Source organism: Camelina sativa, chromosome 17 (assembly GCF_030686135.1).
Source record: "Camelina sativa cultivar CO46 ecotype springtype chromosome 17, ASM3068613v1".
NCBI classification, from domain to species: Eukaryota; Viridiplantae; Streptophyta; class Magnoliopsida; order Brassicales; family Brassicaceae; genus Camelina; species Camelina sativa.
In genome coordinates this window covers 1,155,010-1,179,453 of record NC_141896.1, presented here as the reverse complement: position 1 = coordinate 1,179,453, position 24,444 = coordinate 1,155,010, and the positions used below count along the sequence as shown (strand labels likewise).

Here is a 24,444-nt window from a genome sequence, read left to right as displayed (position 1 = left end):
AACTAATCAACTACTTCGATAAAAATTGGATCTCAAGAGTATATATGATTTGATTTGATATAGAAAGAAGGCAAGGCCATATATAAAAAAATAAATAAGTGTCTTGACTCCTTTTAAATAATTAATCACCCAGTCATTACAAACCTTAATTAGAGAGACAGACATAAGTAGAGTTCTAAAATTATAAAAATATGAAATATTACATGAGGTTCCCTAAATTATTTCATCAGAAAAAAAAACTACTTAATCCACCTGGCCTGGGGCATTGGGAGCGCTCAACGACACATCAATCTGCAATTAGAGAAAAGATGGAATTGTTTAAGTAGATGACAAAAAAAAAAAAAAAAAAAAAAAAAAAAACAGAGAAGCAAACACAAAAAAATCAAAGCCGTAATGATTCAACAAAATATATGTATTAGAGCGTACGAATCAGAAAATATTTCAAGAAATGATAATAATAATAAGATACAATCAAATTAGGAACAAAACAAAGAGAAAGGCAAGCAAGTTTGCAGCAGCATTATTACACCTTTTTTAAGAGCTGAAGAAGAAGGTCTGCAAAAGATGGGATGAATAGTTTTTTGCCATGGCTTACGCTCAGCCTTGGCTTGATACTCAACAAGTTCACCTTCAGGAGACTCCTTAGCCATGAAAGTAATATAACCTTTGATTCCAATGGCAAGATTATCCACGGCCCTCACGATATGATCAAGCGTAACAGACTTTTTCTGTTATAATAAGAATTTTACAAATATATTAAGAGACTCCGTCACGAACACAAAATGACTTGAAGATTGATAACACTAACACTAATAACTAACTAACTAAAAAACGAGACAGACCAGACAGAGTAGAAATTAGAAAGTAACCTCTACTTGGTTGTATTTGTCAATAGCGAGATTGGCCATAATCTCCATGTAGTCACGCCCCGTGAGGGGCTCCACGTAGACGTCATCGAGATCGACAGCGCGTAATCCACCATAACGACGAGGATGAGATTTAGGAATCATATCTTCATCCACCTTAAAACCCTGCAATAACCCCCCCACACAATAAAACAAGATTGAGGCTTTTTTATTTATTACCAACATAAATCCAAAGATCCAAGTGCCTAACGAAACAGGGAATTATATTATGGGTGAGAGAGAGAGAGAGAGAGAGAAGGAAGCAAAAACCTGGCTCTCGTGATAATGGCGTACGAATCGACGAACCTCAAATTCCTCTTCATCCGCGGGAGGCTCCTCAGGCGACTCGTAGTCCGAGCCATCGAAACTATCGAAACCCCAAACCTGGTCCTCGCTTTCACTGTTCTTCTCCTCCTCCTCACCTTTCCCGCTTTCTTCTTCTTCTTCTTCTTCTTCTTCTTCTTCCGCCGGTAAAATCGTTTCGGCCTTGCGTTTCTGGCCACAAAGCGAAGACAGATCCGTCAAAGATGCATCCATGGTTTGCATCACCTCGGGCTCGGTGCTTAAACTGAGATCCATGGACATTGAGAGAGATTCAAAAAAAAAAAACCCTAGCTAGATTGGTTCGATTTTTTTTTGTCGATTTCAATTTCTCAGAGGACGACCACACATAATGATAATACTAACAATTTCTAATTCGCCCCCTCGTAACTTCAACTATTTACGATATTACCATCGTCCTCCCTATATTCGGTTTAGCCCACATAGTAGTTGGTTTACTATAATTTTATCGGTTGAATTATAGTAAACCAAACGACGGCCTAAGTTAAAGAAAGAGTATAGTATACCTTATTTTTTGCTTCCAAGTAGTAGTAGTAGACTGACAGAACAATTTTATTCCTTATTTTTTTTTGTTTCAGTATGCATTTTATGTTTAAGGTTTCTGTAGTTTCTTTTTCCACACAAAGATTAAGAAACTATTTATTTACAAAAAAAACAAAAAAAAAAAAAAACATAATTTTGTTGTTTGCTTATTAACATAACTCAACCAAAAAAACTGAGAACAAACCAGTGATCAATATAACATTTAAAAAAAAGAAAAAAAAAAAAGAGCTACATTAATGTTGCATACGTGCGTAGAGAAGTAGTAATAATTTTGTGTATAAAAGGTGAGAACATCACTTATAATTTCCAGAAGAAAAAATATCTCGAAAACGGAAGGAGTAATTTGTTTTAAACTAACAGTTAAAAGAGACGTGAAATGTTGTTACCCTGCGTTTTCTAAGTTGTCAACCAAAAAGGGTACTTTGTTTTTGTATGAGAGACTATGACTATCAGATATCAAAAGCTGTATTTGTTTTCCCAAGGTTCCAAGGAATTGATCTGTCTACAAGTCTACACTACAACTTTATCCGTCGGTACCAAAATAATTAATATAGTTCGTCTTATCAGCTTTATTAATCACCACATTTCACATTGTCACTTTGTTATTTATTGTCCGTGGAAAAATAACATTGACAGGTTGAACTTATCAACCATGAAGTTGGCTTGAACTAAACAAAATAATTCAATTTCTCTCGTAGACACTACGTTGTATGACATATGCATATATAAGAAATGCTTTTAATTGACTATTATGTATGATAGTAGGATTTAAATTAAATTAGAGGCAGAGAGAAAATGCATGATTGACTATAGTCACTATACCTTCTTTTTTTAATAACTTAACCCTAAACCCATACATAAGTGTAAACATTAACTACAAATAAACCTTACTTACACAACATAAGTAAATCGAGTTCTCATCATATATAGGGTTTTATTAATCAGAAACTAGTTGCATTTGGGAAAGCTCACGGGCGGACACCATCAATCTGCAATTATAAAAGGAGAAACACACATAATCATTCGAGGAATTGTATCGACTAAAAGAATCAGATGACAATAAACAGAAGCAACACACAAAACGCTAGCCTCATATGATTCTCCCACATATACCACCTCTGATCAATTGTTACTCATGTCGACTTTGGCTGATGCATTTAATACAGTGCATTAGACAAACTTTTATAGTATAAAACAGTGCATTTCTTTGGCTGATGCATTTAATACAGTGCATTTCTCTTAGATTTTGTGTTTATTAAAAATATTAGATGATAAAATAATATTAGTTGGAAAACAGGAAAAAAAAAAATCATTAAATAATTTGTTTTCTTGCCAGTAGGACTGACGGTGACAGCAAATTAAGAGACGTGAGTTTTCTCGGTTATCCACCAGAAACGTGGTTTTGTTTCTATGAGGGTGATCAAAAGCTGGATTTGTTTTTCCAAGGTTCCAAGGAAACTGATTCGTCTACTTATTGAGTTTTGACTAGAACGATATGAATACAACAACCCGTCCGAGGTCACCTATCAAATTTGCTTTGCATACACATAAAAAAAAAAAAAAAAAAAAAAAAAAAAAAAAAAAACCTAACATATTTGCTAAATATGTAAGCTACTTAAATGATGAATTGAAAGTGAATTTTTAACATCAAGTTAGAAGTTGTAGCCTAGTAGGCACAGTAAACTGATTTCACTATTCGCTTTTCTTGATCACTTAATTACTTAAACAATTAGAAATATATTCATTCAATATCCATATGACAGGAAAATGGGGTTGTATATGTTAATATATCTTTTGTTTTTTCTCGACTTATATTTGTATCCTGACGACGGTCAGGGCTAAGCCATGAAATAGTCTTTTGAGTCATTAGAAGTTTACAATAAATAAATTCGTAATCGGGTGAGGTGATATGTAACACAATTCTAATTAATTAAGAAGGTTCAAATTTAATTAACAATAACTTAACATGACAGAAAAATAAGAGTTCAAAGAACAAAGACCAGTTTATATAGAAGAATAAATGATCGTTTTCCAAGCCTAATCTATGTTTGGGTTTACATTTTTTAAAACAAATATATTTCTTAATCTTCTTTTTCTACTAAGTTAAAAACAAGTTGTAAGAGTCTTAATACCAGGTCGTATGATCAAATTTAACTATTTAGGCTTGAGGATGATTAAAAAAAAGCTATAAACTACAATTCTTTTATGATTATATCAATAACATATAACAGTTATGGTCCGCTTTATGTTCAGCTTAGGATAGAAACAAAGTTTAACTATTTTTCATAATTCCATTTGACAAACTTTATTTTCTCTCAGATACGTAATATAACCCCCTTTCATTAGTAATTCAGTCTAAAAGGTTGCAAGGGTTCATTTGAAATGTCAAGAGTGTGACTAGAGCGTTGGGAATTATTTATTAGTTCAGATCCATTAGCTAAATAAGGGTTCGTATCCACACAAAAAAATGACTAAGTTTTAGCATCTTCAATAATTGATATGTCATATTACTTATGTTCTTAGATAGTATTAATGAAAATTGGTATGCAAAGGAATATTAGTGAAAACTGCAGCTGTGTTCATAAGATCCACCACGAGACAAACGTAGTTGTTGGGGTTATTCACTTTCATTATATGCAATTTCGCGACTACGTTGTTATATTACAATGGTGTATATGCCATTTAACAAAATAAATAAATAAAAAGTTATGGTGTATAATAATTCCTTCAGTTAGATTTCATATTCTTTTCAGTTTACATGCTAATTTAATTTTGCTTCATATTTGCAATAATTTTTCATTTGTTTTACACAGAATATACTTTCAGATGCTTTGAATTTGCAATAATTTTGTAAAAAAATAAAAAAAAAATAAACTTGGAAATTTAGCTAGACAGACACATGATACACGCAGAAACTTAATATGTGGAGTAGTTTAATAAAAAAAAAAATAAGAATTTACACTTCAATAAAGTAGTAGGAAGCCAAAAAGTAACAGTCAAAAGAAATTGGAGGTAACTGGGTCATCTGATATAATACGTTCTAATTAAATCATATTCTTTTCATCAGTTTTACATAAAATAATAAACTATAATTATTTTCTTTAAATTCTGAAATTAAATTCAAGTTAGTTTTGGAGAAGTATGAGAATTTCCAGTTTTTATGTTAACCATAAATTATCATTTAAGACTTTGCATCACTTTTACAATCTTACATACTAATTTATAGTGTATCATTTAGGAATTTGCATCAGTTTTAGAATTTCCAATACCTTGAACAAATAGTAATTAAACATAATAGTTAATCACTACAAAGGTATTTTATTATCTTGTACTGACCATATTGTCGTAAGTTTCATGTTTATTTTAATGGGAAAGATCTTTTGCTTTCACCAATTAATGATTGTAAAATAATATATGAGACCAATCATAGAATTTTTGGTGACCAAAACGTTACCAAAAAATTAGTAAGTTTAGAACTTAAGAACATATATCGCTCATATGAGAGATAAAGGATTACTAACGGTCGGTAGCACTGCCGGAAGTAGCAAGATATGTAATTATATATATATATTCCGTTTAAGTTTATATTTTACTATATATTATGCAAATAAGCCGACCTAGTTTTTTATTGGTAATTAGATCATATATAATCAAATTGGTTTGGTGTTTAATGACAATGAGAATATATCTATTTTTTAAAAGAGTCAAAACTGTATTTTCTTTTTACATTAGAGAACATCTGATTGTTTTGTTATTTGAAAATAAATTAGGCAGGACGCTCCTGATGTCATGAGAAATGAAAGATTTTTCAATAAAAAAGAAAATGCTTCAGCCGAATTTATTAGTGAGAGGCTCGATTTCTCACATGTAGTCATTTCTTTTGACGTCGGTGATAATGAATTCCAGTCGCTTAAGAAGGTTAGTAACAAAAAAATTTACCACGTCCTTGATTAATAAAAATAAAGTATCTCTCACTCTGCTATTGATTAATTTACAAGAGTTTATAGGCTGCAGATGGGTACAAGCATCATCTCACATGGTCCTAATTGTAGGATATGGTTACACAAAAGATTATCATAAACTGTTTTTCCTCATCCATAACCGCTGGGGAGAAAACTGGGGAGTGAATGATTACGACTGCATCTTCATCGACGACAACTGAGGAGTTATTGTGGTTTATCCATGATTTTATTGTGGTTGATCAAGAGTTTTGAACATTGTTGCGCTTTTCTTAGTGAAAAGTCGAAAACTATCCCTTTTGTAATTTATAAGGCTTTGATTGGAAGAACACATGAATTAGTTTTTTTTAAAATTTTATCATCCAATCAACATTTATCAGAAGAGTCTATAAGACTGTAGATACTCTCATTTGAAGCATTTGTCAAGCATTTATCTAAAAAAAAAAAGCATTTGCCAAGCATTTAACTAATATTAATATATATTAAAATAATTTTGTATAATTAATTTATTTTGTAAACATATAAAAAATTATGATTTCATAAAAATAAATTTATTTGTTATAAGATAATATGTATGAGAAACTTATTAATGTTATTATTTAAAATAATTTAATAATTTATTTAATACATTATGATATATTATTGTTTTATTTTAGTTTAATGTGTTATATTATATATTTTTTAAAAATTATTAAAATTAAAAATGTAAGTATAGATATAATGTTTTACAAAAAAAATTATAATATATATTAATTATTTTGTAATTAATGTGTTACATTATATATATATATTTAAAATGATTAAACTACACATATATATATATATCAATTTATAATATTTATTAAATATGTGAAAATATTTTTAAAATATTACATAGCAATGAGTGATTATTAGTTTTTAATGAAACATATTTAAATTATATATATTTAGTTAATATCATATACAATATTAAATATAAATATATATATGATATTTAATACTCATTGCTCCACCAATCAACTAAATGTGTTATATTAATCAAAGCATACAGCTTATGCTGTTTATGTTGCATAATGTTAATGTTCTACTATAAGTTTTACAATCAAGCCCTAAGATTGGTGAGTGTATGAATAGTTCGTGTTATCAGCTTATAATCGCATTTCACATTGTCGCTTTGTTATATACTGTCCGTGGAGAGGAAAAATAAAATTGACAGGTTGAATTTATTAACCATTAAATTGGCTTGAACTAAATAAATCATTCATTTTCTTGTATACACTACGTTGTATGACATGCATAAATGCATATATAAGAGATGCTTTTAATTGACTATGTATAATAGATTCAAAATTAGAGGGAGAGAGAGAAAATGCGTAACTGGACTATGCATTTAAACCGAGTTCTCATCATAGGGTTTTATTAATCGGAATTAACTAGTTGCATTTGGGAAAGCTCACGGGCGGACACAATCAATCTGCAATTAGAAAAGGAGAAACACACATAATCATTCGAGGAATTGTATCGATTAAAAGAATCAGATGACAACAAAACAGAAGCTAGCCTCATACTATGATTCTAGCTCCCACATATACCACCTCTGATCAATTGTTGTCGAGTTCGGCTGATGCATTTAATACATATTACACGAAAACAATGATTAACCACATTCAGTATTTACTGTGAATACGATCTCCTCAACCATTACACATCGGAGATGAAATATATAAACAAGCTAGTAATTGGTCAGCGTTACCTTTAAGAGCTGAAGGTCTGCAAAAGATGGGATGAATATTTCTTTGCCATAAAAAAAAATATATATATTTCTTTGCCATGGCTTACAGTTATATGTTACTATTCTAGTTATCCTTTACACTAAAAAAAAAATTAATACGTGTACACTTTCAGGACTGAGCCATGAAATAGTCTTTTGAGTCAACACAAAATTAACAGTAAAATAAATTGGTAATCGGCTGAGATGATATGTATCACAATTCTAATTAATTAATTAAGAATGTTCAAATTTTATTGACCATTACTTAACATGACAAAAAAAAAAGAGTTCGAATATAAAGATGTCGTATTAGAATACAAATATAAATCGAAAAAAAACAAAAGTAATATGAATACTACATATACAACCCCTTTTTCCTTGTCATATTAATATTGGATAAATATATTTTAATTGTTTAAGTGATCAAGAAAAGTGAGCAAACAAAAAAATAAACAACATTCAAAATCACGAAAATAAATACATATATTTTCTATGAATATTTTATCCTTAAAATTAATATTATTATTCGATACAAGATTTTCGAAGAAGAAAAGGATCGACAACATGGTGAATGGAGAAGATGAGCAAGAAAACGTAAAGAACCAATGCGACTAAACCGGCGATTAATGCTCCGGTTATCTGATCGCAGAATCTCGGTACTTGGCCGCAAATTGGCAACCAACCTGCGTTTGCGTTTCCTCTTTTTCCCACTTGTGCCACCGCCACTGCCGCTGATAAGTTAAGCTATAACAGAGATCATTATAAGTTGTTTGAATCAATAATATGTAATCATGATTCTAACAAATTCTACATTATATTAGTATGTTTATATCAAAAAATTTATATTTCGTGCACTCCTCTAATTGCCGTTTATGATAACATTTTAGGTACCAATAAAAAAAAAAAAAAAATTGCTAGCATAGAGATGTAGTATATAGGGGATTACCAAGTCTAACACAACTACGAACTTCCACAATAAACTCTCTTTTGGTAGAAAGAGAACGAGAAAGCTATAAACGCTCACAATCGCGTTTGCGATCACGAAGTACCTGCGATAGACGCACACATATATATGCATAAGCATGTACATACTTCTCAAAATCCTCGTTAAACACGCCAAATAGGAAAATCTTATATCTAAACTAGAGAGATGACACTGATAAACATGGATGTATACTCTATAGGGAAGTACCAAACCGAGCAAAATATACCTAATTTTCACTATATATTTCAACAGGCATGCGAATATATATGATGTTCTTGGCAAATCGTATATTTCACTTTTATATGGAACTAGAGAGATGACACTGATAAAGATGGATGTATATACAGAGAAGTACCAAATTAACAGAGTAGTATATATATATTATACCTAGGGCAACTGTCTCTGCTTAGAGGCTGGTCTGCAGAGGAGTGGATGGAAGTTTCTCTGCCAGACCTTCCATTCAGCTTTGCCCTGATACTCCACGAGCTCTCCCTCGGGAGTTTCTCTAGCCATGAACGTTATGTATGCTTTGACCATACCTCCCAGTATCACAACGGCCCTCACGATATGGTCCAGCACCAAATTCTTCTTCTATATATACACAAAGACAAATGCAGTTAGGTTCTAGTTACATAAAACAGAGAGAGAGTGTGTGGTGTGGATCACAAGAAAAAGAAAAAAGAAACTGTAAGTGTAGAAAACAAGCCTTTGTTTCGTTGTGTTTGGCAATGACGACTTTGAGCATGTTTTCCATGTACTGACGCCCTGTGAGGTTGGGCGGACTAAAGTATTCATCAAGTCGAAGGGGTTTGAATCCACTGTATATTCGACCCGAATCCGGCTTCGGAAGGTAATCTAGTGGCACATCGAAACCCTGATGATCATAACAAGAATTAACCCAAGAGTTACACTCCCCTAGCTCTACCAAAATGCGATTATAAATTCCAAGGGATCTACCCTAATATATATAATCAGAGATAAAAGGGACCAGACATAACAGACCTGGCTTTTGTAACATTGGCGCACGTAGCGACGCCAATCCTCAGACTCTTCAGGATCAGATTCGTATTCACAACCCTCGAAACTATCAACATCCCATTCCTGATCGCTTTCCACGCTGTCCTTATCCTCGTCCTCTTCTTCTTCCTCGCTAGACGTGGAAATCTCGTCCTTTTCCAGCACCTTGAAACCAATCTTGGCGAATCTTTTAATGAATCTCTCAAAATCTGGCCTGGACTTTAGTTCTTCAGCAGTATGGAGGGATCTCGGCGTCTCTAGATTTGCTTCTTCACTAGTATCGACATCGCTGGATTTGGGATCCATTCTTTTTTCTCAAGTAAAAAAAAAAAAAAAAAAAAAACCCTAGAGAGAGAGATTCAGAGAGAGAAATCTATGAGCCGCACAACCTAGAAGAAGAGACGACGATACTTAATCCTCCACCTCTCCCAAACGTGGCTTTTGACAATAGTGCCCTCGCGTTTGGTTTTTCTAAGTTGTCTTTTTCCTAATATTTCAGTATTTTTATTTTGGACCGGGATTAATAAAGAAGAAGTTGTATCTTGCACGCAAACGTTTTTACTTTTTGAAAAGTACACATATACACAGAGGACCAGAACATTAATTAATGAGCTTGTGTAATGAAACGGTCGGATTTTTTTCTCGTAATATTAAAATACATGTTCAAATGTATTATCCTTAAAAGGACAATACATTGATAACCTTGCAGCTCTTTCGGACAGGATCTAAGTACGGATTTAATTATAATAGTGTAAAATTCACGTTTGATTTACTTGATTTAAAGTATTTCTCGAGGCACCTCCACACTCAGAACTCCATAGTCCATACACAAATTAAGGCCACTCGAGTAGTACTAGAGATATCTAGAGAGGCTCTATATACTTACCCTATAGTACTAAATTACTAATGCTGTGCTTTGGATAAAATAAAATAAAAAACTTTAACTAAGGCTCCATCTTTTTTTTTTGTTCAGTATACATTAAATGTAGTTTTTTTTACACATAGATTAAGAAACTATTTTTGTACAAAAAACATCATTTTGTTATTTACTTAACGTAATTCAACCAAAAAAAACTGAGAACAAACCAATGATCAATAAAAGATATATAAAAAAATTGTACATTAATGCTGCATACATGCATAGAGAAGTAGTAATAATTTGTGTATCAAAAGCTGTATTTGTTTCCCCAATGTTCCAAGGAATTGATCTGTCTACAAGTCTACTTTTCCGTGTTTACCAAAATAATTAAAACAAGATTGGTGATCGTATTGAATAATACTAGTTCGTGTTATCAGCTAATTAATCACATTTCACATTTGTTAGAATATAGGAATATATGTCATTTTGTTATTAACTGTCCGTGGAAATATAAAATTGACAGGTTGAATTTATTAACCATTAAGTTGGCTTGAGCTAAATAAATCATTCAATTTCTAGTAGACACTACGTTGTGTGACATATATAAATGCATTTATAAGAAATGCTTTTAATTGACTATATATAATACTACTAGATTCACAATTAGAGGCAGAGAGAAAATGCATAATTGACTATGCATATAAAGGTCAAGTTCGCCCAAGTTCTAAAAAGATATTCTAAAAAGAAACCTTAAGAGAATCTCGCCCAAGTTCGCCCCAGCCGCCAAGAAAACCAGTCTCTCCGTTTGCCTTCTCTGATGACCGGCTCTTCGCCATAACCGTGAGAGGGTCCCTTTGCTCTGTTTATTTGTTCTCGTTTGTGTTTCTCGGCTAGATCTGGAGGTTTGATGATGTTGTTGGTGTGCTCAATGAATGAGTTGGTTCTTCACGGTGAGGCTTGCTCGGCTTTTGAGCTTTGTTCGTCTTCCCCCAGTGGTTCAAAGAGGAGTTTCTTTTGCCTTGTTAGATCCGGCATGGTTCTGGTCTATTAGGGGGTTCTTCTCGGTTTTGTGGCCATGGGCTCTTGTTGTCTCATTTTTGAGTAAGCTGATCTCCCCATCTTCTCCTGATTCCTTTTAGTGTTATCTCTTGTGAGGTGTTTAGTGTCGTTTGCAGTCTTGTTGGGTCTTCGTTTGGGGAGCCATTAAGGTTGTTTGAGGTTCTGATTTGTGTTTGTGTTGAGGAAGCGGTCAGATTAGCCATGTCTGTGAAGATTTCTGATTACAAGTAAGGATGATGATGCCGGATCTTAGATCAACGGTTGGATTTGGAAAATAATTGCCGTTGTGGTTTGCTTGTTCCTGTCTCAGATTTTGTTGCTGGTCTTGTGCTTCTTTCATTTTTATGCCGCAAATAGGGGATGGCTGAGGATCCTTATCAGATCCGTTCAGCTTTTGCCTTTTCTCCCAGACCTTGTCTCCTTGTTTCAGCTTGTGGTTCCTGTTAGGCTCGGCTCCTTTCTTAGCAGAGGTTTCGTTCTTAGTGTTGGTTGGTAGTCTTCAAAGCTTGCAGTGTTTTCTTGTTCTTGGTGTTCGCGGCGTGTGTTAACTTTGAGAAGTTTTGCTTTGCTCCTTGTCCCTGCCTTCATGATCTGTTTAGATATGATCGCCTTTTGAAGGATTCTAGTTAGACGTAATGAGACGCATCAGTTGTCGTCGTCGCATCTGGGAGTTTTGTTTGAGTCTCTATGAACATCTATGAGTGCTCTTTGCTTGCCGGGTTATGATGTCCTTGTTCTCGAGAGATTGGCTCTCACCATGATAGGAGGAGGTAGGTGTTATCTACGGGTTGGCCTTGGGCGGCCGTGATAAACCGCATGCGCAGGTGTTTCAGAAGAAGAAGTTTCTCGGCTATCTTATTTCTTCCATTTTTAAGGTTTTGCCTTGTTATCTCTGCTCTTTGTTTAAGGAGTCGTCGTCTTTCGATTTGGTTTCGATATTATCTGTTTGTATATCTAGTTCAGTTTATGGTTTCCCTTTGATAGGGCTTAGTTTCCGGAGTTTTTCTTTTCCTTCGGCAGTTGACTCTGGGGACTTCTAGTTGTCCGCCAGCTTAAGCGTCCCTCTTTTGGGCATATGTAATCTTGGTTCCAAAACATGTTCTAATAAAATTCCAGATGACCAAAAAAAAAAGACTATGCATATAAAGGTCTTACTCATTTTCTTGTTTTATAACTTAACCCATACATAAGTACAAACATTAACTACAAACAAACCTTATACACAACATAAGTAAATCGAGTTCTCATCAAAGGTTTTTTTTTATATCGGAAACTGGTAAAGCTCACGGGCGGGAGACCATCAATCTGCAATTATAAAAGGAGAAACACACATAATCATTCGAGGAATTGTATCGACTAAAAGAATTAGATGACAATAAACAGAAGCAACACACAAAACGCTAGCCTCATATGATTCTCCCACATATACCACCTCTGATCAATTGTGTTACTCATGTCGAGTTCGGCTGATGCATTTAATACTGTGCTTTGAATATTCCCCTACACGTAATATTTAAAAGAATTAACCTTTCACATTAGACAAACTATTATTTCGTTTAGATTTTGTCTTTATTAAATATTATTCCTCTCATTTCAAAATATAGAATGCTTAAGGTAAAGCACACATATTAAGATAATTTACTTTTCTTTTAAAAAATATCATATATATTTCAATTAAAAAAGATTCAACCAATAATAAAGAAGACTGCATAAGTAATAATTACAGATTATTAAATATATATTAAAATTTACATGGAAAGTTACAAGACATCTTATATTTTGAAACAAAGAAAAGAGGCTAAAACATCATATATATTAAAACAGAGAGAGTACTAGATAATAAAATATTAGGAAAAAACATTAAATAATTTGTTTTCTTGCCACTAGGACTGACGGTGACAGCTTTAGCAACAAATATAAGACACGTGAGTTTTCTCGGTTATCCACCAGAAATGTGGTTTTGTTTCTATGAGGGTGAATGGGTGATCAAAAGCTGGATTTGTTTTTCCAAGGTTCCAAGGAAACTGATTGGTCTACCTATTTGAGTTTTGACTAGAACATTGGAATACAACAACCCGTCCGAGGTTACCTATCAAATTTGCTTTTCATACCAAAAAAAAATTTGCTTTTCATACCAAAAAAAAAAACCTAACGTATTTGCTAATATGTAAGCTACTTAAATGATGAATTGAAAGTGAAATTTTAACATCAAGTTAGAAGTTGTAGCCTAGTAGGCACAGTTAACAACATAGATTAATCCTACAGACATAGCTGATAAAAAACGATCACAGAAAAATATCAATTAATATTCTGTGACGATTCCGTTATACTAAGAAAGAAAAAATCAAGCTATATGTTACACTTACTAGTATAACATATGTATATAACATTAAAACAAAAAAAAGAAGCTTACTTGTCGTTCTCGGTTTTTGTACACTAGTACTAGTAGTTTTGTCCCAAAAAAAAAAAAAATTGTTAGAGCATCTTTACTGGCAGTTACTCTCATGGTTACTCAACCATTTGGGGCCAAAAAACTGAATAAAAAATCTATTTACAATCTATTTAGGAGAGAATCGATTCCCTGGGAAGCATCTGAAGCAACACCATGAGTAACCGTACGTGGCCTATTTTCATTCGTAAATACATAAATATTAAATGAATTTTTTTTTTTCCATTTTCTTTTTCTTTCTTCCCCATTCTCTCTCTTCTCTCTCGATACAAACGGAGTTCTCACGACCAACGACGGCGGAGGGTTGTTGGATTAACCCTAAGATTTGACGCTTCGGTTCTCACCACCAACGACGGCGGAGATTTCTTATGCTGCGACAACGACGGCAGCTCGATCCCGGAGGTCTCCGTATCAAATCCCCGCCACAACACAACCGCCTCCGTCGATGGTGACTGAGACGGAGAAGGTTACAGTCGAGCGTCACTGTGCTGCAAAAGGTAAAGGCTTGAATTGCTTGGTTCCGCCTCCTAAAGGTTACCATCAGCTGGTTCCATGGCCTAAAAGCCGTGACGAGGTAACTCCTTTGTTTGCAATCTCTTGTTAGAGTTTATTGGCTAACTAAAGCTTAATAGCAAAGCTCAAGTGGATTAAGCTTAGAATCAGAATGTAATAAGCCTAAGTAGATTGGATTAAGCTCAATATTCTCTTGTATTGCATTTTGGTTGGAAAATTCTGATCTTGGGATTAGCTTAAGTAGATTAAGTGATGTCGAATTTGGATTTGCAGATTTCTTAAAATAGCTACAATTACAAGTATCTTCAGTTAGAGGTGCCAAGGTTGTTACTGATCCAAGTAATGGGCGATCAAAAGGTTATGGATTTGTTAAATTTGCAGAGGAAAGTGAAAGGAACCGGGCCATGGCTGAAAATGAAATGAATGGTTTGTATTGCTCAACAAGGCGTATTATCAGTATTGTTAAGAACTTAGCCAACGTTGATATCTTCTTCTGTGTTTGCCTTTGACTGGTTTTGTAAAATATATTGGACCGGAGTCGAGAGCATGAAGAGTGCCACTATATTATGTAAGTGATATGACTAGTACCTGAAGAAAGAAGAAAGAGGTTCAAGCGGAAAGTTATGTTGATCGTCAATGTCGCTTCAAGGTTCTTTCTTCATTGTCTTGATTGCCAAGGTGACCTCTAATACTACATTCACACCAAGTTCTTATTAATAACAGAGGCTCTAGAAGCTGAAATAATGATAACAAAGATGTAATCAGCCAGGTGTGTTTGTGCAGGTGGGACAATCGAACTTCAGCATTAACACCGGAGAAAGAGATATTCTACCTAGTGGCGATCCTAACATCGGCAGTGAATGTAGTAACATTAGTGAATGTTTGTATTGCTCAACAAGGTCATGTGAATGTAGTAACATTAGTGATAATCAAATATGACAAAAGTTGGTATCCTTTACATTGTAGATATTTGTTTTGTAGTTTAGGTTGAAATTTGTAGGGTTTTTTTTGTACTTGTATTGCAGGTTCTGTTTTTAAAACTGCAGGTTCTGTTTTTTGTTCTTGAATGTTCTTGATTGTGTTCTGTTAATCTATCCATCATGCAATGCAATATTTGTTTTAATTCACTATTCATCAAGAAAGTTGGCAAAAAAGAAAATTTGATAATTAATAAACACAAAAAAAAACAATATATATTTTTTAAATGTTTGAGTAACCTTCTTTGGGGTTCTCTAGTAATAGAGTGATTTTGCTTAAGTTCTTTTAGGATTGCTTTACTTAATTTATGATTATTTATATAATTAATTAATGTGAGAGTAACTATGGTGGATTACTCCACTAATGATGGTCTTACTTATCCTTTACATTTTAAAAAGCTTAATATGTGTACGGGGAAATTAGGATAGTGTTTAATCAAAAAGATAGGACAGTAGTAGGACGACGACGGTCAGGGCTAAGTCATGAAATAGTCTTTTGAGTCATAAAAAATTAACAATAAATAAATTGGTAATCGGGTGAGGTGATATGTAACACAATTCTAATTAATTAAGAAGGTTCAAATTTAATTAACCATTACTTAACATGACAGAAAAATAAGAGTTCAAATATAAAGATGTTGTAATTAGGATACAAATATAAGTCGAGAAAAAACAAAAGAAATATTTACATATACAACCCCATTTTCCTGTCATATGGATATTGAATGAATATATTTTTAATTGTTTAAGTAAGTAAGTGATCAAGAAAAGCGAGAAAAAAATAATGAACGACATTAAAATCACAAAAAATACATATATTTTTTATGAATATTTTATCCTTGAAATTTTTATAACTTTGATTCAAGATTTTCGAAGAAGAAAAGGATCGACAACATGGTGGATGGAGAAGATGAGCAAGAAAACGTAAAGAACCAATGCGACTAAACCGGCGATTAATGCTCCGGTTATCTGATCGCAGAACCTCGGTACCTGGCCGCAAATTGGCAACCAACCTGCGTTTGCGTTTCCTCTTTTACCCACTTGTGCCACCGCCACTGCCGCTGATAAGCTTGACGTCAGCAGCATCGTCACCATCTTTACGGTTAATTTAACATTTACATATAAAAACTTGATTAAACAACATATTTATCGAAGTAGATCATTAGAAGTTGTTTGAATCAAGAATATATAATCATGATTCTAACAAATTCTACATTATATTAGTATGTTTATATCAAATATTTATATTTCGAGCACTCCTCTAATTGCCGTTTATAATGTATTTTGATAACATTTTAGGTACCAAAAAAAAAAAAGTTGCTAGCATAGAGATGTAGTAATAGAGATAATTACCAAGTCCAACACAACTACGAACTTCCACAATAAACTCTCTTTTGGTAAAAAGAGAACGAGAAAGCTATAAACGCTCACAATCGCGTTTGCAATCACGAAGTACCTGCAATAGACGCACACATGTATGCATAAGCATGTACATACTTTTCAAGATCCTTGTTAAACACGCCAAATAGGAAAAAACTTACTTGAACGCAGCCAAGTCGCTATACTTGGCTACCAGGGAGAGGACAAAGAAGGAAGACCTTTCACGGCTAGTGACCATTGCGATAACCGCTCCTAATGCGGCACAAAATGCCGCAAATCGCAGTACCAACCCACCCAATCTCTGTGTTAACTTCACCATCAGTTTAGTTTTAAACTGTGAAATTTAACTATGGAAGAGAAAAGGAGAGAGAGAGAGATTAATAAGACAATGTAAGAAAACAAAGTCACGAAATATAAACCATAGTAAAATGAATATGATATTGGAGTGTTGGATGGGTTTGTTTCAACTGTCTCCACCGGTCATGCAAGATTTATTTATTTTTGTGTTTAAGAGACTTATAAAGCAAAATAAAATATCAAATGTGATACAACTAACATGAACAAATTAATTTCCTAGTGAAACAACACCATTGACATTTTTCAAGCTTATAAAACTCAATTTTGATTTTACAAAAGGATAATCTTCATTTGATGACATAATAAAAAGACCAAATTTTTTGTTTTGAAGCAGCGGCGTTGTCCTAACTTAGGTGTACCCTCGCTGGGGGTTTTGTCTGTAATTGCTGTTTCAACTTTCAATGATCCCGATTACAGAAAATGGTTCAAAAAGGTTACAAAACTTCTGTGTTTGCTTCAACCATTAGAACTCACTTGACCAATGACGTGATCTTCGTATATGATGTAATAAAATCTCAGCCACAAATATGTCGCGACTGGTTCTGTTGTTAACAAATGCTGATGGTGTTTCTGCCTTTACGAGTTATGGATCTTCCCATTCTTAAGCGACGTCCTGTTAGAGAGTCCAGTAATATGACCAAACCTTCTTCAACCGCATCAGCTTGTTTGTCTAACTCATAGCTGCTTAACTGTGGGAGAAGGCTAAGCTCGGTTAGGAGTCCAATTGCCGCTGCAGCCGTGCAGGTCCGGTCCCATGATGGTTGCGGCCTGTATGTAGAAAGATCAAGTGAGGAAGGAGAGCAATTTTTTTGGCAGAGAAAGATTGGATCAGGAACATGAGTAAATATAGAGGTTTGAGACTATTTTTACCGGAGCTTATGCATTGCGGATGCCCCAGCTGCAAGAGATATACAAGGAAGATCTTCGTCTCCCCATACTGACTTTGCGTGATCCTACATATGAGTTTAAGCAAATATCTTTTCGTTAAGCAAGTTCTTTAGAGAAAGGAAAAAATATGAAATCCATGTGAGAAATGATCAGCCCTGTACCTTTAAACGCTTGAGCATTGCAGCAGAATTGTTCCAGGTGCCATCAAGCAAAATGAAATGCAGAGTTTTATCCTCATCTGTCTGGGAAATATACAAAGTGAAGAGTCTTTTAGTCTATATCCTTACACAACCTAATCTAAGAATTTTTCTGTTTGAAATAAGCAACGATAGAAGAACAGAGAGCCTATAGTCAAAACATTGCAATCTTTACCATGGATGATGATCCAGGATTCTCTGAAGCCGAACAACCAAAAGTGTCTTTAACCGAGAAAGTAACTTCCGAGTTCTGGTTGGGATAGAGGCAACGGACTTGGTTTTTTCCTGAGCATCCATCAGAACAAAAATACAAGACTTTAGCAAAACAACTAGAGATTTTGAGTGACATCTTTTCAAGTTTAAACAACAAAGACTAGATGTAGATGAATCAAACACCTGCACGCTTGAATTCATTCCACATGATCTCTTCGTCTTCAGCAATTCCAAAGACGCAGAGTGTAGCGGATTGGACGCCAAATATCTGCCACAATAACTTGCCCGTGTTGTTCTGGCGTAGAAAATCCTGCCAACAGCTAAACAGCCTATCAGTCATAGGAGTTGGAGGGTACAGATTGAAATGGAATAGCCTAAACTGGTTGGTGCAATACTAACCCTAGGATGCATATAAAGCCAAAAACGAATCTGTTTCCATAAACCACACGGCTTGATATATGAACACATGCAGTCCTCCATAGCAAGCCAACACTGCATATATTCAGAAAATAATGAGTTGTGTTATTCATGGCAAATACAGCAATTCAAGAAACAGTAAAAGAAAGTACCTTCTGGCATAAATAACCCCTGCTCCCAAGCAGCCGGCAAGCAACTTGTCGAGCAGAAAAAAACCGGAACTTTTTCTCCGGGTCATCTAATGCTTCATATGTAGCCCTGTGTTTCTTATCTTCATATGCACCAAACGGTCCCTGTCATAGTTAGTTGCACATAAGTAGACGTATTATAACCTCACTCTAACGTTTAAGAGCTCAATGATCAACCCAAATCATATTAACCAGGAAGAAACCAGTAGCATTTCCACAACAAGACGATATAATCATTATACTCGTAGAGCTTCAGAAGATACCACAGCTCAAATCACTATAGCAAGATCCTCAGAAATGAGTAATGTAAGCACTAAACAACCTAAGCAGAAACGATTGAAAAGGAAATAAACAAGGAGGTTTCAATCATCACTCATGGTCATCGACAATTACCTGTAACTTGCCACCATTTCCACCAAACTCTATCGGCGAATCCAATTTGCACTCCAGAACTTTCAAATCATTCACAATCTGTTTCACCGTGGCTGGGAATGGAGACACCGGACCCCACCTCCGCCACTCCTCTACCGAGATGATTCCGTCTTCGGATTCCCTCGGCTGAGAACGCGAATTCACGGAAGTCATAACCAATCTACGGCCAGAAGCTCCGAGCTTACGGCGGCGGATACGGCAGTGAAACAGTAGAGACGGAGAGGTATCGAGTACGACGGATGCTCCGGCGATATAACGCATCGTTGGGTTCTATCGAAGAATAATAATTTAATTTTACGGGTAATTAAATAACATTGGGCTTAATTTTCTTTGGTAGAAATAATAATGGGCTTTTATGAGACTAAGGCCCAGTACAATTAGGTTTTTGGACTTCACATAATGATTTAACCCTAGTAATTTCGTAATTTGGAAGGTTTTTGGATGTTACCCTAGTATAAATGTCAATTCTTAATTTGTAAGATTGTGTTTGATCTAGGAGGATCGGAGGAGCTCTAAAGTTTTGTTTGTCTTACGCCTCCTGTTGTATTAACGAGAAAAGGAAGGGATCCAATTACGTGAAGTCCTAAACCGAGGCAGATGGGGACGGAATTGAAGATGAGGTTCTCTTGGAAGATAGACAACTTCTCGGACAGGAAAGAAAGGATGGTGTCGAAGTCCTTCTCATGCGGCGACTGTGAATGGTAAATGGACAAGACTTTTCCAGCGTCTCTTTCTTTCTTACCCGAATTGTCTAAAAGATTTCAGAACTAACCAAAGAAAAGAGAGGTTTTGCATGTCTTTAGGTGCGTTGTTGTTGATACCAAGCGATACCCTGGTTATGATTTTGATTTGTCTCTGCATCTGAGCGTACATAATCCTGAATCACTGAGACTTGGATGGAAAAGGAGAGCTAGATTTTTCTTCGTTATTTTGAATCATTCCGGCAAAGAGCTCCGCAGAACATATTGTAATGAACTTTTTTTTTACTTTTATACATGTATATGATGTATCTGATCTCATTGATTGATGAAGAAGAAAAAAGTCACAAGCTTGATATATATATACATATTATGAACAGACGACGGCAGATCCCGTTTATTCTGCGCTGAGGCCACACCATGGGCATGGGGTGTCAAGGGTCTGTTGTCTCTTACCGAGCTTCAAGACCCCGAGAAAAACATACTAACCGTTCAAGTCTTCGTTGAAGTAGACGAAGTTGTTCATCAAGGACAATCAACTGAAAATGATCTATTAGACTTCGAAGGTGTCCAGATCCTTGCTTCTCAAGTAAGTTTTTGGAGCCTCCTACTAGCTCCTTTTTTCTGAATCTGGTTAAACCTAATCCAATTTTTTTGGCAGGCTCATTCAGTGACCCGGATTTTAAGGCAGAACCCAGGATTTAAGGAAGATTTCGCTCCAAAGTACCCGGAGCTGAGGGCAGTATACTACACTCTCTTGGTCTCCCTCATCGAGACACTGATGAGCAAGTCTCCACAGAGCTTGTCTCTGGCTGAACTAACCAACGCTCAATCCCAATTGACCGAGCTGACGAAGGCAGGCTTCAAGCTAGACTTATTGGAGTCAAAGCTCGAGGAACTTTTCTTGGATAGGAAGAAAGTAGCTGTCCAACTCGAGGAACGGGTCAAGAATGTGGAACTGACTTTAGAGAAGATCAAATATGCGGCTGATGCTAGAGTTTCTTCCTTTGGGTTCATAGATTCTCTCATAAAGAGATTCTTTCTCTCTTGCTTCTCAATCTGAAAAGTGAAAGCATGGTTTATGAGATATATAGTGTAAGCTTGATGAACCTTTTGCGTGGTCATGATGATGGACGAGGACGATTCAGTGTTTTTACTTGTTGTCACTAATAAAAAAAAACCAAAACATTATTCTTCTCTAAAGGCCCAATGGGCTTCGAACTTGTATTATGTTTTGGGCCAAGAAAACAATAATCGTATTAACCTGAGGATATTAGATAGAATAATTAGCTCTAAACCGTGTTTTTAGAGATCATTATAAAATTAATTAAAAATCAGTCGTCTGCTTCTTCTATATCTGACAATCACATTTTGTCCTTTTTCATAATTTATTATTATTTATTTATTTTTGTCTCAAAGCCCAACCAAAATATTAGAGGATTACATTTTGGGGGATTAAGGAGAATCTCAAGAATCGAATCATCATCATCATCTATCGTGTGTTGCCTCCTTCTCTCTCTCACACCACTCGATGGCTGCTTTCACGTGTAGTTCCCGGCCGCCGATTTCTCTCCGGTCAGAGATGAGAATCGGTTCATCGCCGACGGGTTCTTTCTCTACTCGACAGATGTTCTCTGTGTTACCTGAATCGGGAGGATTGAGGACTCGCCTTTCTCTGTCATCATCAGTCTCCAAGATTTCTAGGGTTTCCCGATTACAACGACGCGGTGGTGGTGTTATTTGTGAAGCTCAGGAAACTGCTACTGGGAGTATGTTCTCTCCTCTCTCTCTTCTCTTTGTTATATCTCCTTTTCCTCCACAAATTTCTTATCTTTTCATGGGATTCGTGTTTCTGATTCGTCTCTTTGTCTCTGTGACCGAGTTTAGTATACTACATTAGTGGGTCTCTTGTGAAATTCGAAAAAGTATTGAACTTGGAACAAGTTAGAAAAAGTGGAAGTGCGTCTTCTTCTGTGGCCATATATGTATGAAACTTAGATGGTTGTTTGTTGTATTTGGTTTATCACACACACTGATTTGATTGCAAGTAATGTGGAATTGTGGATTGTATTTTTGTTTTGTTTTTGGGGTAATGAAAGAGCGTGTTCTGTTTCATTTCATGCTTAGCGCATATAGCAGTAGCACTTTGGTTGCAAGTTTTCTCATGTGGCTTTATCTCTCATGGAGCATCATCTTAACATTGTTTTTGTTTTCTCTTTGTTCATTATTCTAAACCCATTGTGACCTTTAGTGTTGTGTTTTTTTGCCTATATGGTCGATGCAGTTCCAGTGGTCAATGATTCAACATGGGAGTCTCTTGTTCTCAAGGCTGATGAGCCTGTGTTTGTGGACTTTTGGGCACCATGGTGTGGACCCTGCAAAATGATTGATCCCATTGTCAACGAACTTGCAGGACAGTACGCAGGGAAGATGAAGTTCTACAAACTAAACACTGATGAGTCTCCTTCAACCCCTAGCCAGTATGGTGTTAGAAGCATCCCGACCATCATGATCTTTGTCAAGGGTGAGAAGAAGGATACTATCATCGGTGCTGTGTCCAAAACCACATTAGCAACCAGCATCGACAAATTCTTGTAATGAAGATAGTTGTCACTGTTTAAAAAGTCTATCTTTTCCCTGTATCTCAAGTCTGAACTATTTACTTATCTACTCCCCACTCATCACTGTTCATCTAGACATGTATAATATAATATGATGTCTCCGATTTTCAGAAATTGAGTTTACGAAGACATTTTATGTGATATGTACACGGTTTGATGAGAGACCAGGTCGCAAGGGATAAAATTCTAATGCATAACTAGAGATACAATTGCATAGCTGATATAAGGTCAGAGCATTACGCCACATAGACTTACAAAACTTTGTCATTTCAAATCTTCTGAGCCTGTTACGGATGTTTTATGACCAGAATAACAAAAGACACCAAGTCGCTAATTCTCTTCACAAGAGCTAATCCATAGAACCTAAGAATTAAACTCACTCTGTGCAGAGTCTCTATCTGTTCAAATCTGTCTCTCTGCTTCTGCTTTGTAAAGTCTTCGGGTAATTCTCACTTTTGCTAACTTGTTTAACATGAACTGATTATATTCTTCAATTAGGATTTTCATATATATTGATACCAGTTTCGCTTCTATGTTTATCTAGCATGCGTAGTGAAAACGTCTCACTTCAGCAGAAGTTTGTTCTTAGTTAGAGTAATTCAAAGTATTGAGTGTATGACGATTTCGTCTAATAGTCATGAAGTTTTAGGATATATTCTTATAAGTTGGAGAGTTCAGAGGGTTTCGCATATAAAGCTGATCAAGACTTACATAACTCTTTTTTATCAGGATTTTTAAAGTAAAAGTAGCACTGAACAAAGACTATGGACCAGGGAGCACATCAAACTGTTTCCCGTTCAAATTGAAACCAGTTGACTACTTCCACAGACAATGATGAAACTGAGGTTATGGATACGGGGGTTGTGTGGGCACTGCGCAGTAACAGTCTTGTTGCTTAGCATGGATCTCCGCAAAAACGGGCCTCCTTGTACTATTTTCATCAGATAACCTAAGAAGTAAATACAATTAGAGGCAATGACGACATTAACTAACTCCTATCACTGTAATGATGATGAACATATAGTGATATTGAAAATACAGCTGTATTCATGTCTCAAAAGTCAAAAGTATGCGAGATTTGGAGGAAGTATGCGAGATCAGAAACAGAAACTTCTGGGATCTCAACCCTGCAAACGCGGGAAGCTGGATTTGGAGGAAGCTGTGCAGATTAAGACCGCTTGTTAGACCATTCATCGTATGCAAGATTGGGTCGGGTGAGAGAGCAAGTTTTTGGTATGATAATTGGACTGGTCTAGGACCACTCCTTGATATTGCTAGTTCCAATGCACCTCAGGTTGTTGGTCTTCCCCTTCAGGCGGTAGTGAGGGATGCAGGTCGGGGGCAAGACTGGTGGCTCACTACCAGCCGCAGTCGTAACCCCATTATCATCCTTCTTAAAAATGCGCTGCCACCAGTTGGAGACATGCTCCACTGTGAGCATGAAGATACGTATCTTTGGAAGCCAGACCAGAATCCACCCTCACACATGTTCTCCATGGCGAAGACTTGGTCAGCCTTGAATCCCCAAGGTCCTCAAGTCCCCTGGTACAAGTCAGTGTGGTTTAAACACAGGGTGCCGAAGCATGCGTTCATTTGTTGGGTGGTGGCGTGGAATCGACTACACACTAGGGACAGACTGCGGAGCTGGGGCCTCAACGTACCTGTCCTCTGCACTCTCTGTAACGCTCATCCAGA

General features: G+C 35.5%; 6 protein-coding genes and 1 long non-coding RNA gene across 9 annotated transcripts; 3 read left to right on the top strand and 4 right to left on the bottom strand.

The window, feature by feature from the left end:
* Positions 1-81: 81 nt before the first annotated feature.
* On the bottom strand, positions 82-1,621 carry LOC104761066 (uncharacterized). Its single transcript, XM_010484106.3, has 4 exons — positions 1,176-1,621; positions 870-1,031; positions 530-728; positions 82-291 (listed from the first exon to the last, which is right to left on the bottom strand). The coding sequence occupies exons 1-4, from the start codon at positions 1,488-1,490 to the stop codon at positions 287-289; spliced, it is 681 nt and encodes a 226-aa protein (XP_010482408.2). The 5' UTR covers positions 1,491-1,621; the 3' UTR covers positions 82-286.
* A 6,343-nt stretch (positions 1,622-7,964) lies between these two features.
* Positions 7,965-9,996, bottom strand: LOC147923229 (uncharacterized). 2 transcript variants are annotated; one of them, XR_015587489.1, is made up of 5 exons: positions 9,487-9,996; positions 9,191-9,358; positions 8,872-9,075; positions 8,446-8,548; positions 7,965-8,243 (listed from the first exon to the last, which is right to left on the bottom strand). XR_015587489.1 is itself a non-coding variant. In XM_087496626.1 (4 exons), the coding sequence occupies exons 1-3, from the start codon at positions 9,805-9,807 to the stop codon at positions 8,872-8,874; spliced, it is 693 nt and encodes a 230-aa protein (XP_087352752.1). In that variant the 5' UTR covers positions 9,808-9,926; the 3' UTR covers positions 7,965-8,243. The 2 variants fall into 2 exon arrangements, 1 of the variants encoding a protein (XP_087352752.1); XM_087496626.1 differs by lacking the exon at positions 8,446-8,548 and having other exon boundaries at positions 9,487-9,926.
* A 4,137-nt stretch (positions 9,997-14,133) lies between these two features.
* On the top strand, positions 14,134-15,444 carry LOC147923228 (uncharacterized). The gene is made up of 3 exons (XR_015587488.1): positions 14,134-14,442; positions 14,655-15,059; positions 15,165-15,444. It is a non-coding gene; the product is annotated as an uncharacterized LOC147923228 (long non-coding RNA).
* Positions 15,445-16,133: 689 nt separating this feature from the next.
* Positions 16,134-17,160, bottom strand: LOC104754490 (CASP-like protein 1C2). The gene is made up of 3 exons (XM_010476696.3): positions 16,900-17,160; positions 16,712-16,814; positions 16,134-16,453 (listed from the first exon to the last, which is right to left on the bottom strand). The coding sequence occupies exons 1-3, from the start codon at positions 17,055-17,057 to the stop codon at positions 16,220-16,222; spliced, it is 495 nt and encodes a 164-aa protein (XP_010474998.1). The 5' UTR covers positions 17,058-17,160; the 3' UTR covers positions 16,134-16,219.
* Positions 17,161-17,363: 203 nt separating this feature from the next.
* On the bottom strand, positions 17,364-19,728 carry LOC104754489 (uncharacterized). Of its 2 annotated transcripts, none has more exons than XM_010476695.3 (8): positions 19,392-19,728; positions 18,963-19,103; positions 18,793-18,885; positions 18,577-18,703; positions 18,356-18,465; positions 18,145-18,225; positions 17,966-18,048; positions 17,364-17,863 (listed from the first exon to the last, which is right to left on the bottom strand). In XM_010476695.3, the coding sequence occupies exons 1-8, from the start codon at positions 19,689-19,691 to the stop codon at positions 17,644-17,646; spliced, it is 1,155 nt and encodes a 384-aa protein (XP_010474997.1). In that variant the 5' UTR covers positions 19,692-19,728; the 3' UTR covers positions 17,364-17,643. The 2 variants fall into 2 exon arrangements, with proteins under 2 accessions (XP_010474997.1, XP_087353445.1); XM_087497319.1 differs by having other exon boundaries at positions 18,577-18,713; positions 19,392-19,712.
* A 185-nt stretch (positions 19,729-19,913) lies between these two features.
* Positions 19,914-21,314, top strand: LOC104759061 (MATH domain and coiled-coil domain-containing protein At2g42460-like). The gene is made up of 4 exons (XM_019238816.2): positions 19,914-20,131; positions 20,234-20,397; positions 20,509-20,717; positions 20,790-21,314. Exons 1-4 carry the CDS (start codon positions 20,028-20,030, stop codon positions 21,189-21,191), a joined length of 879 nt encoding a protein of 292 aa, XP_019094361.1. The 5' UTR covers positions 19,914-20,027; the 3' UTR covers positions 21,192-21,314.
* A 115-nt stretch (positions 21,315-21,429) lies between these two features.
* On the top strand, positions 21,430-22,863 carry LOC104754488 (thioredoxin M1, chloroplastic). The gene is made up of 2 exons (XM_010476694.2): positions 21,430-21,897; positions 22,413-22,863. Exons 1-2 carry the CDS (start codon positions 21,660-21,662, stop codon positions 22,724-22,726), a joined length of 552 nt encoding a protein of 183 aa, XP_010474996.1. The 5' UTR covers positions 21,430-21,659; the 3' UTR covers positions 22,727-22,863.
* The last annotated feature ends 1,581 nt before the right edge of the window (positions 22,864-24,444 follow it).

Bases quoted from the DNA above. Each gene is read 5' to 3' on its own strand.
- LOC104761066 (XM_010484106.3), bottom strand. From the start codon at position 1,490: ATGTCCATGGATCTCAGTTTAAGCACCGAGCCCGAGGTGATGCAAACC. The intron at 1,032-1,175 runs GTTTTTGCTTCC...GGGTTATTGCAG, and splicing joins GCCATTATCACGAGAGCCAG to GGTTTTAAGGTGGATGAAGA. The intron at 729-869 runs GTTACTTTCTAA...TTATTATAACAG, and splicing joins ACAAATACAACCAAGTAGAG to AAAAAGTCTGTTACGCTTGA.
- LOC147923229 (XM_087496626.1), bottom strand. From the start codon at position 9,807: ATGGATCCCAAATCCAGCGATGTCGATACTAGTGAAGAAGCAAATCTA. The intron at 9,359-9,486 runs GTCTGTTATGTC...TATGATCATCAG, and splicing joins GCCAATGTTACAAAAGCCAG to GGTTTCGATGTGCCACTAGA. The intron at 9,076-9,190 runs GCTTGTTTTCTA...GTGTATATATAG, and splicing joins CCAAACACAACGAAACAAAG to AAGAAGAATTTGGTGCTGGA.
- LOC104754490 (XM_010476696.3), bottom strand. From the start codon at position 17,057: ATGGTGAAGTTAACACAGAGATTGGGTGGGTTGGTACTGCGATTTGCG. The intron at 16,815-16,899 runs GTAAGTTTTTTC...CGTCTATTGCAG, and splicing joins AGCGACTTGGCTGCGTTCAA to GTACTTCGTGATTGCAAACG. The intron at 16,454-16,711 runs GTAATTATCTCT...TTAACCGTAAAG, and splicing joins TCGTAGTTGTGTTGGACTTG to ATGGTGACGATGCTGCTGAC.
- LOC104754489 (XM_010476695.3), bottom strand. From the start codon at position 19,691: ATGCGTTATATCGCCGGAGCATCCGTCGTACTCGATACCTCTCCGTCT. The intron at 19,104-19,391 runs GTAATTGTCGAT...TAACTATGACAG, and splicing joins GAAATGGTGGCAAGTTACAG to GGACCGTTTGGTGCATATGA. The intron at 18,886-18,962 runs GTACTTTCTTTT...GAATATATGCAG, and splicing joins GGGGTTATTTATGCCAGAAG to TGTTGGCTTGCTATGGAGGA.
- LOC104759061 (XM_019238816.2), top strand. From the start codon at position 20,028: ATGGGGACGGAATTGAAGATGAGGTTCTCTTGGAAGATAGACAACTTC. The intron at 20,132-20,233 runs GTAAATGGACAA...GCATGTCTTTAG, and splicing joins TCATGCGGCGACTGTGAATG to GTGCGTTGTTGTTGATACCA. The intron at 20,718-20,789 runs GTAAGTTTTTGG...TTTTTTTGGCAG, and splicing joins TCCAGATCCTTGCTTCTCAA to GCTCATTCAGTGACCCGGAT.
- LOC104754488 (XM_010476694.2), top strand. From the start codon at position 21,660: ATGGCTGCTTTCACGTGTAGTTCCCGGCCGCCGATTTCTCTCCGGTCA. The intron at 21,898-22,412 runs GTATGTTCTCTC...TGGTCGATGCAG, and splicing joins TCAGGAAACTGCTACTGGGA to TTCCAGTGGTCAATGATTCA.